General features: G+C 34.9%; 1 protein-coding gene across 11 annotated transcripts in view; it reads left to right on the forward strand.

Moving 5' to 3' along the window:
- Positions 1-16,063, forward strand: part of NT5C2 (5'-nucleotidase, cytosolic II) — a 128,891-nt gene that overhangs the window by 98,942 nt on the left and 13,886 nt on the right. For 8 of the 11 annotated variants that reach the window (XM_079136335.1, XM_079136328.1, XM_079136337.1 and 5 more), the window contains 7 exons: positions 4,891-5,008; positions 6,441-6,536; positions 11,669-11,760; positions 11,898-11,955; positions 12,986-13,079; positions 13,702-13,755; positions 15,584-15,667. In XM_079136335.1, coding sequence (XP_078992461.1) covers positions 4,891-5,008; positions 6,441-6,536; positions 11,669-11,760; positions 11,898-11,955; positions 12,986-13,079; positions 13,702-13,755; positions 15,584-15,667 — 596 coding nt within the window. Of the gene's footprint in view, positions 1-828; positions 890-4,890; positions 5,009-6,440; positions 6,537-11,668; positions 11,761-11,897; positions 11,956-12,115; positions 12,265-12,985; positions 13,080-13,701; positions 13,756-15,583; positions 15,668-16,063 lie in introns of those variants that run through there. The other 3 variants (XM_079136336.1, XM_079136330.1, XM_079136329.1) reach the window with 3 other exon arrangements.

Consider the following 16,063-nt stretch of genomic DNA (forward strand, 5'->3'; position numbering starts at 1 on the left):
CTGCCCCACAGTAGTTGGAGGAGTTCAACCCATGTTTTCAAAATGTAAATGTCTCTGGAGAAAATGACTCCCTGTAAAGTTAGACATAATGTATATTTTTAAAGTGTCAGTATATTTAAAGGATTATGTATGTATCTTCAACTCAATATTTTTACTAGACTAGGTAATTTCTTTGAACTTTATAAAGATTGTTATAATTCCACTTACTGAGGACAAATATCCACTGACAGGGAAATTCCCCCACCCCACTTCCATTCCATATCTAGACATCTGCAGCACGCAGTTGGTTCTAGTCCATTTCAAGATGACAGATTTAGGTGTTAAAGAGTGGAGATGTTGATATAGGTAGACTCAAATGGGTACTTGAAAGCAAGATGAGACTGCTTTGGTTTGATTTTGTATCCTTTATTTAATCTCTCTCACTAGACACTGTTCAATTTTAAACACCACTTACCAGCTGCATTCATTTTCTATTCTAACCTGAAATTTGCTAGAGAAAATAAACTAAGACAAATGGATTTATTTTTCTGTTTTTCTTTTGGCTTAATATATCAGGATCAGAATTGGCTTATATTCTAGATTCAGGATGCCAGAAAAATAAATAATACATAATGCTTAGACTTATCTTCAAAACACTTGTTTTGTTATGGCAAATTAGGTTAATTTTAGTGATGATCAGAGGCTTTTAAATTGGAGGGCAGTGGTAACTCCTGTAAATACCAGTTTCCAAATGGTGTCTCTCTGTTCCAGCCCGTCACAACAGTTTTAAAACCAGCTTTTGTTTTTGTTTTTGTTTTTGTTTTGTTGCTTTGTTTTGTTTTTTAACAGGAGAGCCAGTGTAACTCCTTCAAGACTGGAGTGACACACACTGCATCTGCATCTGCCTCATGTGAGTTCTCATTTTGGCAGCAGCACTCTGCTAGGCTGGAACCTCAGTAGAGGTTTGCCCTTTATTTTTATAAAATCTATAAACTACACAGTATGTCTTGGTGGCAAAGGTAAAAAATGCATGAGAGTTCCAGATTTCCCTGCAGAAAGTTTCTGCTCATTCTAAAGGAATTTTCTCTTCCATAGGTTCTTTTTTGTGTCAGCAGCATCTACTCAAAACAAAGCCTACAACTTTCATCCCCACAACACACAGTTATTTTTGAAGAGATGTTTTTTTCCTTGCAGATTATGGAGTAAAGAATATCTTTAAATGCTCTGAGTAACTTCAACTTTCAAAGGTTTGGTTGTTCTCTTTATAGTCTAGTTACATAACCTGAGAACACTCTGTGCTATCCTAGTGGCTGAAGCAGTCCTCTTTTTTGGACTCTGGCCCTTAAAACAATTTCTTTCTTTGTCTTTGGATATTGGGAAAGTTGGGGTAGCCCTGAAGACCATCTTGGAGAATAAATAAGCAGTTAATTTGCAAAGTTTTATTTCCCCTGAAGTTACGGGGTAGGTTTTAGAACCACAGGAGGTTAACTGTAAGAGTTGAACTTAAAACTGTGCATCATTTACTTGCCACCATTTTGTAAGAGATTGGAATTAGAGCCTTTGTATAAACTGGAGAGGCATAGAGCCCTACAGTCTGAGGTGATAGATATAGTTGCCTACAAATGTCTGAGACTGACTTTGAAGGGCCTGGATGATCAAAAAAGAAGTCTTGCTTTTTAATCTTTACTTTTTAAGGAATGGTAGTACTTTTTAAACTTCAGCAATTTTTTGTCCCTAGATCAGAAGAAAAAAATGTTTCGTCCTGAGGGAAAATAATAAAACATCTAAATTCACTGAGCAGCTGCAGTTCTGCTTTTCAAGCCATGGTTGTTATTTTGTACAGCTCTCTAGCAGATGATTTAATGACCTGGGAGTTTGTATTACTGAATTGATTATCCAGTAAGCTTATGAGAAAAACCTGTAGTTTTGTGGGTCTTAATGATTAATATAGAGCTTAATGAAAAAGATGGTGTGGTCACAATGGAACTTGAACTTTCTTTAATAAGATTGATTCATTTCCCACCTGAGACTAGATCACCTTATTTTGGACTAGTTGAAAGAAATTGGAGATGTAGCATATTTCAGCATCCAAGCTTAAATTTTGATGGTTATATAACCTAGAAATTCATAGCAGTGGTTGTGTTCCCCACCACAGAGAGTTTGGGATGAGACTCAGAAATCTTTTCTTTTTTTTTTTTTGCCAGGGATTGAACCCAGGGCCTTTTGCTTGCAAGGCAAGCACTCTACTGACTGAGCTATCTCCCTGGCCCAGAAATCTAAATTCTGACAGGAGGTGCTATTTGTACTGGCAGTGTAACTCTCAGGTCAGCAGATAAGGAGAATATACCCTATTTCTGGGTATATTCCGAACTCATTGACAGAAAGGAAATTTTTTAAGCATTTATTCCTAGGTGGAAAGTCACCTCACTTGAAAACTTGGATATTCTGCCTTGTGAATAAAGGCAGTGTGGCAAATATATACTGTTTTATTTTCTGATACAGTAAAAAATGGGGATTTGAGATTTTTTCCCCCTATATTTTTTTCCACTAAAAATTCTGAGTAAATTAATTTGAATTCTTCAGTCTAAATTTTCTCATACACATAGGTTTCAATCACAGACTACTCCACCACTCTGTAATGACTGACTAGGGAAAATGGCTGATTTAGGGATGAGCTTGGGTGAGGGTGCTTATGATTTATTTTTCATCCCCTGTTCTTAATACCACAAATCATTCTCCTGAAAAATTAATGGAAAACATTTTGTATGAATTAATGTTGGTAGGTTACCCAAATTACTTATCTGTACTGGAATTTTATGTCATTAAGTATTGTTTGAAATAACTGGGGCTTTGGTTTGGAAGAAGTAATTTTTGTTCTATGGTAATTTTGTTCAAGTGGAGACTACTCAAAGTGGGGTGAGAAAATGGCAGTGAGGGCAAGGTGAGAAATGTTAGTTTGTTTTTTGGCATAACTCAAATTTACATCAGTGGGTACCAGGATCATCAGCTTTTACTCTGTTAATGTTTTTGTACATGAAGCACTTCCTTTACTGCAGTTTGTGTCATACAGATTTAGGAATTCTACATATAAGGTTTCAAGGTGTGTGTGTTTGTGTGGGGGGGTATTGGGTGGAATGGGGGATAAAGCAGGAGATGAGGGGGAAATAAATACATTCAGCTTTGAAAAAGTTATCCAGAGTTATTAATTCTGGATTATTACCCCAAAACAACAAAAGAACAAAGATGACTTCTTTTGCATTGTTCTGCTGAGATGAAATGTAAGGATCTCCTGAAGAACCTTAGAATTTTTCTTTTAATCTGATAAATGTTATTAAAGGACTTTGGAAAGATCAGCTTGCTTTTTTAAAATTTCAATAAAAAATTATAAAAATATCAATAAGTTACAAATTTTAAAGAGCATACATGGAGGTTTCCTTCCTTTCCTTGTAACATTGCCATTCAATTCCCTTCTTTGGAGACAAGCAGCATTACCAGCTTCTTATATATTTCCAGAAATATTCTAAAGGATTGATTTTAGAAAGGGAAAGTTGAATTGTACTCACTAAAATATTAACACTAACTTGAACAAGTCAACTATTGCACTGAAAAATCAGTTTGATCCATATCATGTACAACCACAAGAATGGGATCCATTTTTAAGTGGAATAGGTTGCATTCCATTTATGTATAATATGTCAAAATATACCCTACTGTCTTGTATATCAAAAAACAATAAATTTTAAAAAATCAGTTTGAGCTGTAGGCTAAGCAGTTATTAATAATAGGTGGAAGAACTATAATAATAATATAATAATAGCTGCACAATTATGACTGCAAATATAGGGTGGATATTTTTGCCACATTTGGCATTAAACAAATTAAACAGGTCCTTATTTTTATTTTCAATGTGGCTTACCTATTTCTAGAGACTGATGGAATATTGCTAACCTAAATATTTCATTTGGAAGAAGCACATTTAAAGGAGCAAAAAAAATTTTTATGTTTAACTACAGTGATAATTCTAAAAAGTTTTTTCATTTTGGAAAATTTCAGACACATCCAGTAGTAGAGAGGAATCTCTATAATCTGGAATCTGTGTTATTTGACCTGTAACAAACTTGGTGTGCTCCTTTAGCAGATAAGGAGAAATATATACATATACATTTTATGTATTACACATACTTGCATGTATCCACCCTGCCATAATCATGTCTAATATAAAAGAAGTCATGATTCTTTAATCTCTAATTTCCAGTTGATATCCAGATTTTCCTATTATCTCAGGCATATCTGTTTATGGTTGGTTTATAGTAATTCTCTATAAAATGCAATTTTGAAGGCTATAACATTGTTAGAGTTGATAAGAAAACAAGTTAATCTGACAAGTAGAACAGATTCATTGTAAAGGAGTATAAAGCAAGTATCAAACCAAATAGGAATTTAAAAAATAAACTTAAGAAAATAGCTAATTTTGAAGATTCCTACATCAATTGTGCACATTATTGAAGACTTTGACAAACCCAGACTTCTCTTATCTACTTCTCTGTTTGTTTATTTTCTTACAGTTAATACCACAGCTGTACTCTTTTTGCCTTCAGATCGTGGAGAGTGAAAGAGTAGATAAAAGAAAAAAAATGTTTAGGTTTCCTAAGAATGAAGGAACTATTCTGAAATGTTTGATAATTCTTATATCTGCTTCTCCTGATATAATATGACCTATTTCCACAGACTAATAATTGAATTCTCTTAATTAATGGGGGTTGTGCAGAACATAGAGTGTGAGGGAAAGGAAAAGAAATTGCAGACTGAGGAGGAAGGAAGAATTGGGAAAGAGTAGAAACCCACTTGTTTGCCTTCTCTTTTAATGGGCTGTTCTTTATGCTGACTAATAAGAACCTCCTCTTTGTGCAGTGTACAAGTCCCCGGAGTATGAATCCCTTGGCTTTGAGCTTACTGTGGAGAGATTAGTTTCTATTGGCTACCCCCAGGAGCTGCTCAGCTTTGCTTATGATTCTACATTCCCTACCAGGTAATTTTTCAAGATATTTTTATCTTAAGACCACTTCCTCTATCCCCCAAATTAGTAATTCCCAAATTTATCCCTGACTAAAAGAATACATTAGATAATACCTTATTGTTTTTTGGTTGGTATCGATTCTAAATTACCATGGATCTTTCATTATACTGTATCTTTTGTTCTTGAATTGAACACAGTTAATTGCTATTGAAGAAGACCTACTTAGGGATATGCAAAAGCACCTAATGGTGCTTGGCGCAGTGGTGCATGCCTGTTAATCCCAGTGATGCAGGAAGTAGAAGCTGGAGGCTTGCAAGATCGAGGCCAGCTTCAGTAACTTACTGAGATTCTGCCTCAAAATAAAAAACATTTGGGATGTAGCTCAGTGATAAAGTGCCTCTGGGTTCAATCTGTGGTACCAAAAACAAAAACATTACCCTGATGGGCAATGATCACAGATGGTTCTTCCTATCTGTCCTACCTTTGGCTGTTAGAGAGCAGTTAAATGTTTTACTAATACATTTATTGGGTACTAGGAGTCTTCTTGGCCAGTTTGCATTTCTGGATTTGATAGGGAAGATTTAGGGTTCAACTGGATGTGGTGAGGCATGCCTATAATCTCAGCAATTTGGAAGGGTAAGGGAGAAGAATTTCTAGTTTGAGGCCAGCCTGGGCAATTTAGGAAGACCATATTTTAAGATAAAATTTAGAAAAAAAGGACTGGGGATGTAGCTCAGTAGTAGAGTGTTTGCTTAGTATGTGCAAGGCTATAGGATCAATCCCTAGTACTGCCAAAAAAAAAAAAAAAGGAAAAAAAATTAAGATTAAAAAAAATGATATTGCCAGGTGTGGTGGTGCACACCTGTAATCCCAGTGGCTCCAGAGGCTGAAGTAGGAGGATTGCAAGTTCAAAGCCAGCCTCAGCAACTTAGTGAGACATTGTCTCAAAATAAAAACTGAAAAGGGCTGGGGATGTGCTCAGTGGTTAAGTGCCCCTGGGTTCAATCCCTGGTTACCCTCCCCCGCCCCACCAAAAAAAAAGAAAGATGATATTTATTTGAAATACCATGATAATATGTCTTACATACAGTGTCAAAAAGAAATATAGGTCAGCTCACTTGTGGAAGGAAATTTAAAGACTGTTTTAGAATGATACCAGTTGTATTGGTAAGAATTATAGTTTATGCTGTTTGATTAAGCCCTTACTCCTAATAGAAAACATTTGTGATTATTTATCTGGAGTAAATATTTTTAATTGCTCTGGGATTCATTTTAAAGATTTTATTCACATACTTTAGCCTCTAAGGTTATATTGTTTTAGACTATGCCTAAGTTGCTACAAAACGAGTTAGAGGAGGTTGGCTTATGGTGAATTGAGTAGTACTGTATAAAACTGTTGTATGTATTACTTTGCATTATCAATGATGCCATTATTTTCACATAGAGGACTTGTCTTTGACACATTATATGGAAATCTTTTGAAAGTTGATGCCTATGGGAACCTCTTGGTCTGTGCACATGGATTTAACTTCATAAGAGGGTGAGTACAAAGAATGTTCAGTCTCTTTCTAGTGTTTGGTGGTTTTATTTTTTTCCTATAGTCAAACAACATGAAAATGACATTGTCTCTCCAGATGAAATATACTTTCCTATTCCTTATAAAGAATGATTCCTGGGCTGGGGATGTAGCTCAGAGATAGAGCACTTTTGCCTAGCATGTGTGAGGCTCCAGATTGAATCCCTAGCACTGGAAAAAAACAAAACAAAAGAGCCATTCCTTTATATAAGGATAGTTAATAATTATTTAAGCAGCTGTTAGAACTCAAACTAATTTACAAATGTAGTTATATTTTGTTTAAAGTTAGTGCCTTTTAATTATATAGCATCCAGTAAAAGTCTCTTCCTTCTTCTCCTCCTCCTCCTCCCCTTCCTCCTCCCCCCCTCCCTCCTCCCCCCCCTTTTTTTTTTTAATGGTACTACTATGGATTGAAGCTAGGGCCTCACGCATGCCAGACAAGTGCTCCACCATTGACCTACGTTCTCAACCCCCTCCCTTGTATTTTTATTTTGAGACAGGGTCTTAGCAAGTTGCCCAGGCTGCCCTTAAATTTACAATCCTCCTGCCTCAGCCTTTCAGAAGCTGGGATTATAGGTGTGTACCACTACATTTGGCTCAATAGAGCTAATCTTGAAACTTGTTTAAAAAGAACTATAGGAATTCTTTAATCCCAGTGGCTGGATGGGGGCGCCTGAGGCATGAGAATTGCAAGTTCAAAGCCAGCCTCAGCAACTTATCTAGGCTTTAAGCAACTTAGCCAGACCCTGTCTCAAAATAAAAAATAAAAATTGGGGGGTATAGTCTGGGGATGTGGCTCAGTGGTTAAGAGTCCCTGGATTCAGTCCCTGGCACCAAAAACAAACAAATAATTGTAGGAGTTTAGACTTATTTGAAATTCTAAGCTTTTTACTTTCTCCTTTTTAATACAGTTCTCAGGTAGCTACTTAGAAGAGGTATGTATATAAAAGTGCTTTGAAAAATTTTAAACTATAGCGATTTTTTAAAATAAATTTTTAAAAGCTAATACATTATTTTTTATATTCTGATAAATAGCTCAGACATTCATGTGATTTAAAAAATTTTTTTAAACATAGGGTTAAAAAATGAATACAGGGAAAGCTAGGCATAGTGGCGTGTGCCTGTAGTTTCAGCTACTCAGAAGATTGAGACAGAAGGGTCCTTGAGTCTGAGCAATATGGCAAGCCCCCAACTCAAAGAAGAAAGAGAGGGATAGAAAGAGTAATAATATATAAAACAAAAAAAAGATAAGCTTATTTTCATAATAAGGATATTATGTCACTAATTTGAGTTTTCCACCCTGGAAAATAGCAGATAAGAACATTTGGTGTTTATTATTATTATTATTTTTTTTTGGTGAAACATCCCAGTGTTTTCTTTAAAAATCACAATATTACAATTAGACAACTGCTATAATTGTGACTTTGTGTTTTCTCTGTTTACTACCTTATTTACTATTGACACAGTATGACAGAACAGCAACTTTTATTTTTATTTATATATTTATTTTTGCAGTACTAAGGATCAAACCCAGCACATTGCACATGCTAGGCAAGTGCTCCGTCACTGAGCTACATCCCCAGCCCTTTTCAATTTTATTTTAAAATAGGGTCTCCCCAAGTTTCTAGCTTATGATCCTTCTGCCTTAGCTTCATCACTGAGATTACAGGTGTGTGCCACTACACCTGGCTGTTGCAGTGCTGGGGATTGAACTCAGGGCCTTGTGCTTGCAAGGCAAGCACTCTGCTAACTGAGCTATATCCCCAGCCCCTGTTATTCATTCTTGACAGCAGAGTTGTGAAAACTTTAGTCATATTGAAATTATTAAAAAGACAATGTCTTTTGGCAGACACCTTTTGTTGGTAAGAGGCACTAAGGATCTGAAATTGTACCAGAACTTTGTTTAAATCTGAGGTCACAGTATTGCCCCACTTAGAATTGAACCATCTGATACAGTACTTTTCAGATGGCATTACTGACATTACATGTGCACAGAGATGTCTCACATATACATACCAAGAACAGTGTGAAGTAAATATCCATCTTGACATATCTAGGCCAGCCAGAAAGATTATATCCACTGTTCTTTTCTTTGGGGTTTTTCAAGATCTATAAATATCAAGAAGCAGGATTTAAACATAAAGTGATTACATGTAGTACTAGTAACCTAAGCTCTTTTATATACAAATGTTTTCACTTTTATTCAGAATCCCAATGAGGATGAACCAGTTTTCTCACGTCTGAAAAGGAATTTTTGTGTTACTGGAGGGGTAGATGGAGAAGAAAAGGAAGAAAAGCTGTTCATTAAATTAGTTTAATAATCAAATTTACTAATTGAAGATTCACAACCACCTCTCCTCCCCCCGTAAAGTTTCCAAATAGTTCCTCTGGAAATATATTTAACGGTATTTCAAAAATATGTACTTTTATGAGTAGATGCATAATCATTCAAATAACACAGTACAGTTCTTTGACTCAAAAGGAAAAGCTGTTGGAAAGGAGAAACAAGATGGAAAGAATGGGAGAAGTAGTTATTGATGGACAAGGCCAAAAGAAGTCAGGGCTTCATCTGGCATCACATGTCTTGCTAATAATTTGGAACTTAATTTTTCAGAAAAATTATTCTGTGGGTCACAGAAAGTTAGCAATAATCTGTACTATAATTAATTTTCTTCCCACTCCAAGTGTACTGCCCTACTTTTATGGTGCATTGCCTCTCCCTGAATTGATTTTTTATTTTAAATACATATCAGCATAATTTGATATTTAAACAAAATATAATTTCTGACTGTATATATGTCAGTTTGGGTAGTAACTGCCTAATAAATGTTAATTGTCTTTGTAGAGGAATTCCTCTTTACTGATGGATTAGGAAAGTATATTACATTTCAGGAGACAGTATCATCTTACTAAAACCTCACTGAGGAAAGAAAGTACCTTATTATTCCCTTGCCCCTTATTTTTCATTACATAAAATTTGGAAGACTAGACGATGAGGTATTCTACAAAGTTACTTTTTATTAGAAACACTTATTTCAGAAGAATGGCTAAGTGGTAACTAAGACAGGATCCTAGTAAGATTTTATATGCCTAACTGAATTTTATGCCATTTGCAGTTAACAAACTGAAGCAGAAATTTACCCAAGTCACTCAGTATTGTTTGATTTATTTTATTTATATTTGTTAATTTTAATATATTCACTGAGAATTGTGCATTTTTATATTTAAGTCTTTGTTTTAGCTTTTCTAAAATATTTTTATTAATACTGTTCCCTTTTTCTTGAAGTGTTTCATTTCACTCACAAGCTTCTTTTGCATCTCTAACAATATCTCTCTCGCTGACTTTTTATTTACACCCTAAATATTCTCCATAGTTCTATTTTCAATTTCTTCTCTATTAGTTTTCATGATTTCATCTATTACCTGTATATAGATGATTCCATTTATCTTTCAGGTCTGACTCTTTGTTTTAAAATCTTGACCTTTGTTTCTGATTGCCTACTAGGAATCTTTTTTACTTCAAGCTTAGCATAGCCAAAATAGAACTACACTTATGTCTACTTCTTCCAAATATTTTTTTCTTTTTTCTTTTGTGTTATTGGGTATTAAACCCAGGGTGTTCATGTTTTATTAACAGTTCCAATCAAACTCTCAAGAGAGACCTAAGCATAAGCATCATCATTTTTGACTATGAGGTCTCTCATCTGCCACACCCATGCAGTTGCCTAGTCTTACTCATTTCCTCAACAGTCTCTCAAAATGCCTTTATTCCTTTATTTTCCTCTGATGGTATGCTAGCACAAGCTCTACTGGTCTCATCTGGACTACTATATTAACCACCTACCTAACCGATTTTCTCTTATTTTTTATAGTTGACTTTTGCTGCATAATAAATTATTTCAAAACTTGGTGACTTAAAACAATGACTGTTTTATTTAGCTCTAAGTTGTGAGTCAGCTGGGCAATTCTAGGATTGCTCAAGTGATCTCTCTGGGCTGTTTCTTGTATCTGTGGTCAGCTGGTAGGTCAGCTGGCAGCTGATCTAGAATGTCCTCACTCACATGTCTGGCACCTGGCAGGCTGTTGGCCTCATTTCTTCATGAATTCTTTTATCCTTTACTGGACCATTTCACTGTTATTCACATAGTAGTCTCAGGGTTCCAAGTGCAGCAGGAGAGGGCAAGCCTTAGTGCACAAGTGTCTTAAAAGTTTGCTTGGATTCCATCTGTTGCTATTGTTCACACCTATATTCAAGGATGAAGAAACAGACTGAACTTCTAATGGGAGAAACCATAAAATTGCATTGCAAAATGTTGGGAAGAATTTGTGGCCTTTTATGCAATATGTTGTATTTTCTTTCTTCATTTTATTCTAAAACTGCTACCAATTTAATCTTCTTACAGTTTATTTCTTTTATATATATATATATATATATATATATATATATTGTATCAATGGACACAATACCTTTATATTATTTATTTATTTATTTTATGTGGTGTTGAGGATTGAACCCAGGGCCTTGTGCTTGCAAGGCAAGCACTCTTCCAACTGAACTATATCCCCAGCCCCCTCTTAGCTTTAAAAAGAATTTTTTTTTTAGTAGTCAATAGATCTTTATTTTATTTATTTATATGTGGTGCTGAGAATTGAACCCAGTGCCTCACGCATGCTAGGCAAGCACTCTACCACTGAGTCACAACTCCAGCATTCCTCTTAGCTTTTAAGTCACCTCTTTCATGAATCCTAGATTTGCCTACCCTTTTCACATTTGCTTCTCTGCCCGTTAAGTTGAAACGATTTCCCCTTTCTCAGTTTTCTTATAGCTCTTTGTAGCTTTCTTGTAGTAGTTGTGATTTTTTTTTTTTTTTTACCTTGTTATATGTGTATTTTTCTCACCTCCCTACCAGACTGAGAACTCTTTAAGGCTAGAACCTGAGCTTGTTCACCTTCTAGTTACCCATATTTAATATTTGGAACCCTGTGTTCCATAGCCATAGCCATCAAAATATTTCAATGGATCCTTGAATAATGAATATTCTCAACAGTCATCATGTTAATTTTTTGAATGTCAATTTTTAAAATTTTTCTTTCAGGCCAGAAACTAGAGAGCAGTATCCAAATAAATTTATTCAACGAGATGACACTGAAAGATTTTACATTCTGAACACACTATTCAATCTACCAGGTAGACTCATTCTATGCTTATATATATATTGGTGCTTTCCCTTCTTTCCATAACCATTTATCTTTACTCAAAGGAGATAATAAAATGTTTGAATTATTTTACTTGTAGCTTATGAATATCTATTCTTCATTTTTCAGAGACCTACCTGTTGGCCTGCCTAGTAGATTTTTTTACTAATTGTCCCAGATATACCAGGTGTGTATATGCTACAATTTTCTTTGTCCAGTTGATTTTAAAAAAAATTAATGTACAGGGTTTTAGAGAACTGGCCATTGTAGGTCTTTTCTGCTTTTCTAAAGTGAATTTAGTGCTAGTGAGAGATGCTACATTGCCAGCCTGAGAGATGGGACAGCACCAGCAGCTCCATGCAGGCTCTCACCTCCCACACGGCCCCTCTCCTTGCCAGTGTGCTGCAGCCATGTTTGGAAGGGACCACTTCTGATTGGCTTCTCCTGGGAATGAAGACGGCCAGCAGAGGTGCTAATTGTGACAACTGAGTGGGAGGTTTGTGTGATGATTATCTGTCCAAGCAGAATTACACTAAAACCCCCCAACTCATTTCACAGCAGCTACCCAGGAGCCATTCAGGGATGGTAATTTAGTTTCATTCCCAGGCCCAGCAAGATTTCATTGAAGACTAAATACTGCTTATTTTCCCTGAAGCAAATTTTTGCTTAAGTCTTGAATAAGTCATCCTCTATTTTTATGGGGAATGGATAACCTTTGCTGAAAGTGTAGCCATATATGCCAGAGTTTGCTAACTTCTTATTAGTCCTTACCCACTTAAAGACACTAAATATGGTGTAAAGTTGAATTGCTAAGAAAATGGATATTACCTTTATACCTAGGGACAATGTCAGAAAGAAGTCAGGGTAGAAAGAACCTAAATGACCGATTTTAAGTTTTGGATGTTTCTTCAGTGAGAACCTGTTTCTAAAAAGTAATGAATAAAAACTTGATATTTTGATACTTTGACCTTTTAGCTTCCATTCTATATATTATTCTATCACTTTGTATTTGTTCACAGTTACTGTATTCCATTGAACACATATGGCAATTTCTGGTGGTCAAAAATGGATTTTTATTAGGGAGTAATTATTTTCCTAATTAGCCACAGCCAATACCCATATGATATGGAACCTTTGGGTCCCCTGGGAAACTTTTGACAGTCGTTTTATTTACCCTCTTTTGAATTCCCTGTCACATTCTTTTCATCTTTCTGTAGCTGTGAGACAGGATTTAAAGATGGGGACCTCTTCATGTCCTACCGGAGTATGTTCCAGGATGTAAGAGATGCCGTTGACTGGGTTCATTACAAGGTACTTAGAAACTGCTTCTTTACCTGCTCACTCTCTGGCATGTATTTACTTTTCAAGTGCAAATGGAGTAAAGTTTTTCTTCATTTAAAAAAAAAGGGTTAGGGATGAAGGGATTTGCTGCCTAGCAGTGAATCTCTAAACTATATTTATTCTTGTTTGGTCATCCTAGCCGGCTTTTCTCACTGGTGATGCTTGACTTCTAGATTTTATTGAGTTTGCAGTTCTCAAACTGACTTAGAAGAGATTTTGGTGTAAAAGATTTTATTTAACAAACCTTTGTGGGTGATGGTCCATTTTTTTGGTCCCTGTACCTCCCACCTGACTAATAACATTAACTAGTTAATGTTAAATTTATATTCACTATAAATTATGCTGAATAAAATATAAAACTTTTTTCTAATTTAAAATAGAAACAATTTCATATTTGAAGACAAGTTTTGGTGGCAGAGTTGCAGCAAATCATATCTACTACTTTTTCCTGACCCTCTCTAGTTTATTTGCTTTTCCATTTTAGTAAACACATAAGAAATTCATTCTGGTTGATAGTAAGTACATTTTTCTTGTGAACTAAATGTTAAAAACTTAATTTGTTCTTTTCTCAGCTCTTTTTTCTTTTCCCCAGGGCTCCCTTAAGGAAAAGACAGTTGAAAATCTTGAGAAGTATGTAGTCAAAGATGTAAGTAATAAAAGGAACAACAGATCTACATAGCTTATTTTACCTATTAAAGAAATGAATAATAAGCCTGTTTATAATGAAATGGACAAAGGAAGATAGGTCTTTGTTGTGACATAGTATATGCCAGGAATAATCACCAAGAATTTGAAAGTAGAACATAGGTCTTAGTTTTTCCTGTTGCTTAATAAGCAAGAAGACGAAGTGTTTCATTTGTTCTTTTAGCTCTAATGATAATATGGGGTTAGTGTTGTTGCTCAGTGGTAGAGCACTTGCCTAGTATGTATGAAACACTGGTTTCAATTCTCATCAGCATATATAAATTTTTTAAGAAAATCTATCAATAAATAAAAAAAATTTTAAAAGTAAAATACCTTTAACCTATCAACAGGAAATAATGAGGAAGGCTTTAAAATACCTTAAAAAATGAGTGGGAAACAGATTAAAATTTTTTAAAAAATCTATAATTTAATAAATTAATAGGATCTTACCAGTATTTTAGGTTTGATATTTATACTATGGTTAAGTAAAATGTTACTCTTAATGAAAGCTGAATGAAGAATACAGGGGAACTGTTATTTCCACAACTTTTCTAAAAAATCTGAAATTGTTTCAAATTAAAAAGTAAGCACACAGATTCTCAAAATCAGATACTTATTTCTTTTCTAAAGCATGTAAATAGCAGAATACAGTATTTTCTCAAAGCACTGTAGTAAAGATTTCTTTTTTTCAGGATTTGTACTTCCTATTTCACTCTCCTCCCCTTACTGTTTCAAGAACACTAAATGGGGAGGTTCCATGTTTTAGTCAACTTTTTCACTGCTGTGACTAGGATCAGACCAGAACAATTTTAGAGGAGAAAAAGTTTATTTGAGGGCTCACAGTTTCAGAGGGCTCAATCCATAGACAGCAGACTCCACTCCTCAGAGCTCAAGGTGAAGCTGAATATTATGGCAGAATAGTGTGGCAGAAGAAGCAGCTTACATGATGATCTGGAAGCAGAGAGAGAGACTCCACTCTCCAGATATAAAATACACCCTAAAGCCATGTTCCTGATGCCCCACCTCCTCCAGCTACATAATGCCTAACTTCAGTTAACACTCAATCCCATCAGGTGATTAATTCACCCATTGGATTAAGGTTCTTTAAACCCAATCATTTCTTCTCTGAACCTTCTTGCCTTGTCTCACATGTGAGCTTTTGGGCAACACCTCATATCCACACCAAACAGTCCAGGAGAATTGTGTAAAGGAAGCTATTTATTGTAAGAGAAGAAAAGGGTGTTTTTCTTTTAAGTCATATCAGCAGTTAGAATTTTCTTATCTGCTGGTGGGTGTGGGCATTTCTAGATTCATCTGTACTTGCCATTTCATTCTGCAAGGTACTTATAAAACATATAACACTGTATACATAATGTGACTTTATCAAATAAACTCCACATAGAAAATTTGCTGGTCATGTTTAAAATGAACTTCCTCTGATTTCCAGCACACTTAACTCATATGCTTCAGATAATCACAAAGTACTTTAAACTCTTTCTTCAGTCAGACATTATGAGAAAGGTAGAAATGTGTTAATGTCCTTTTAGTCATTTTACATATAAATCTAGATGCTATGTGCAGTTTGTATACTACATATGTTAATATTTTTTTCATGTATAGTGCTTATGGGGGCTTTTAAATGCAATATTCTGAAACCAACCACAAATCCTTAAAAGACTTACTATACTCCTGTTTCAAGGGACAAAAATCTATTATATGACTACCCCAAAATGAAAGTATTTGTGTTTTAGTGTTTTTGTTTCTTGTTTTTTTTTTTAATTACTTTTCAGGGAAAACTGCCTTTGCTTTTGAGCCGGATGAAGGAAGTAGGGAAAGTATTTCTTGCCACCAACAGTGACTATAAATATACAGATGTAAGTGCTTAATAGTCATACTTTTTATTTATGCAGAGAAATTATTTTGGTCTAAAGAACCTTGAAAATAATGAGGACAGAGTTTTTAAATGGAAGTAGTTTCTGCCATCTTAATTTGAAAGCAGAATGAAAAAAGCAAAACTATAGGATAAGGGCCATATCATAATCCTTCTAATTTTTTTAATTCTTTTTGACTCTTTTCCCTGATTGGGGTTACTTGAAGATTTTAATTTTAGGACTATTTAAAATATTTGTGCTGATTAAAATGGCTTTTGTGTTTCTTTGGACCATCATTTATATAAACCTAAGAAATCATACCCTTTACTTTCTGTATTCCATGAAGCCCCATAGTAGTAAGTGGTACAAAGATGTTTTGAATTTTAGTCATCTTTAAAG

The sequence above is a fragment of the Sciurus vulgaris genome, assembly GCF_902686455.1.
Source record: "Sciurus vulgaris genome assembly, chromosome: 4".
NCBI classification, from domain to species: Eukaryota; Metazoa; Chordata; class Mammalia; order Rodentia; family Sciuridae; genus Sciurus; species Sciurus vulgaris.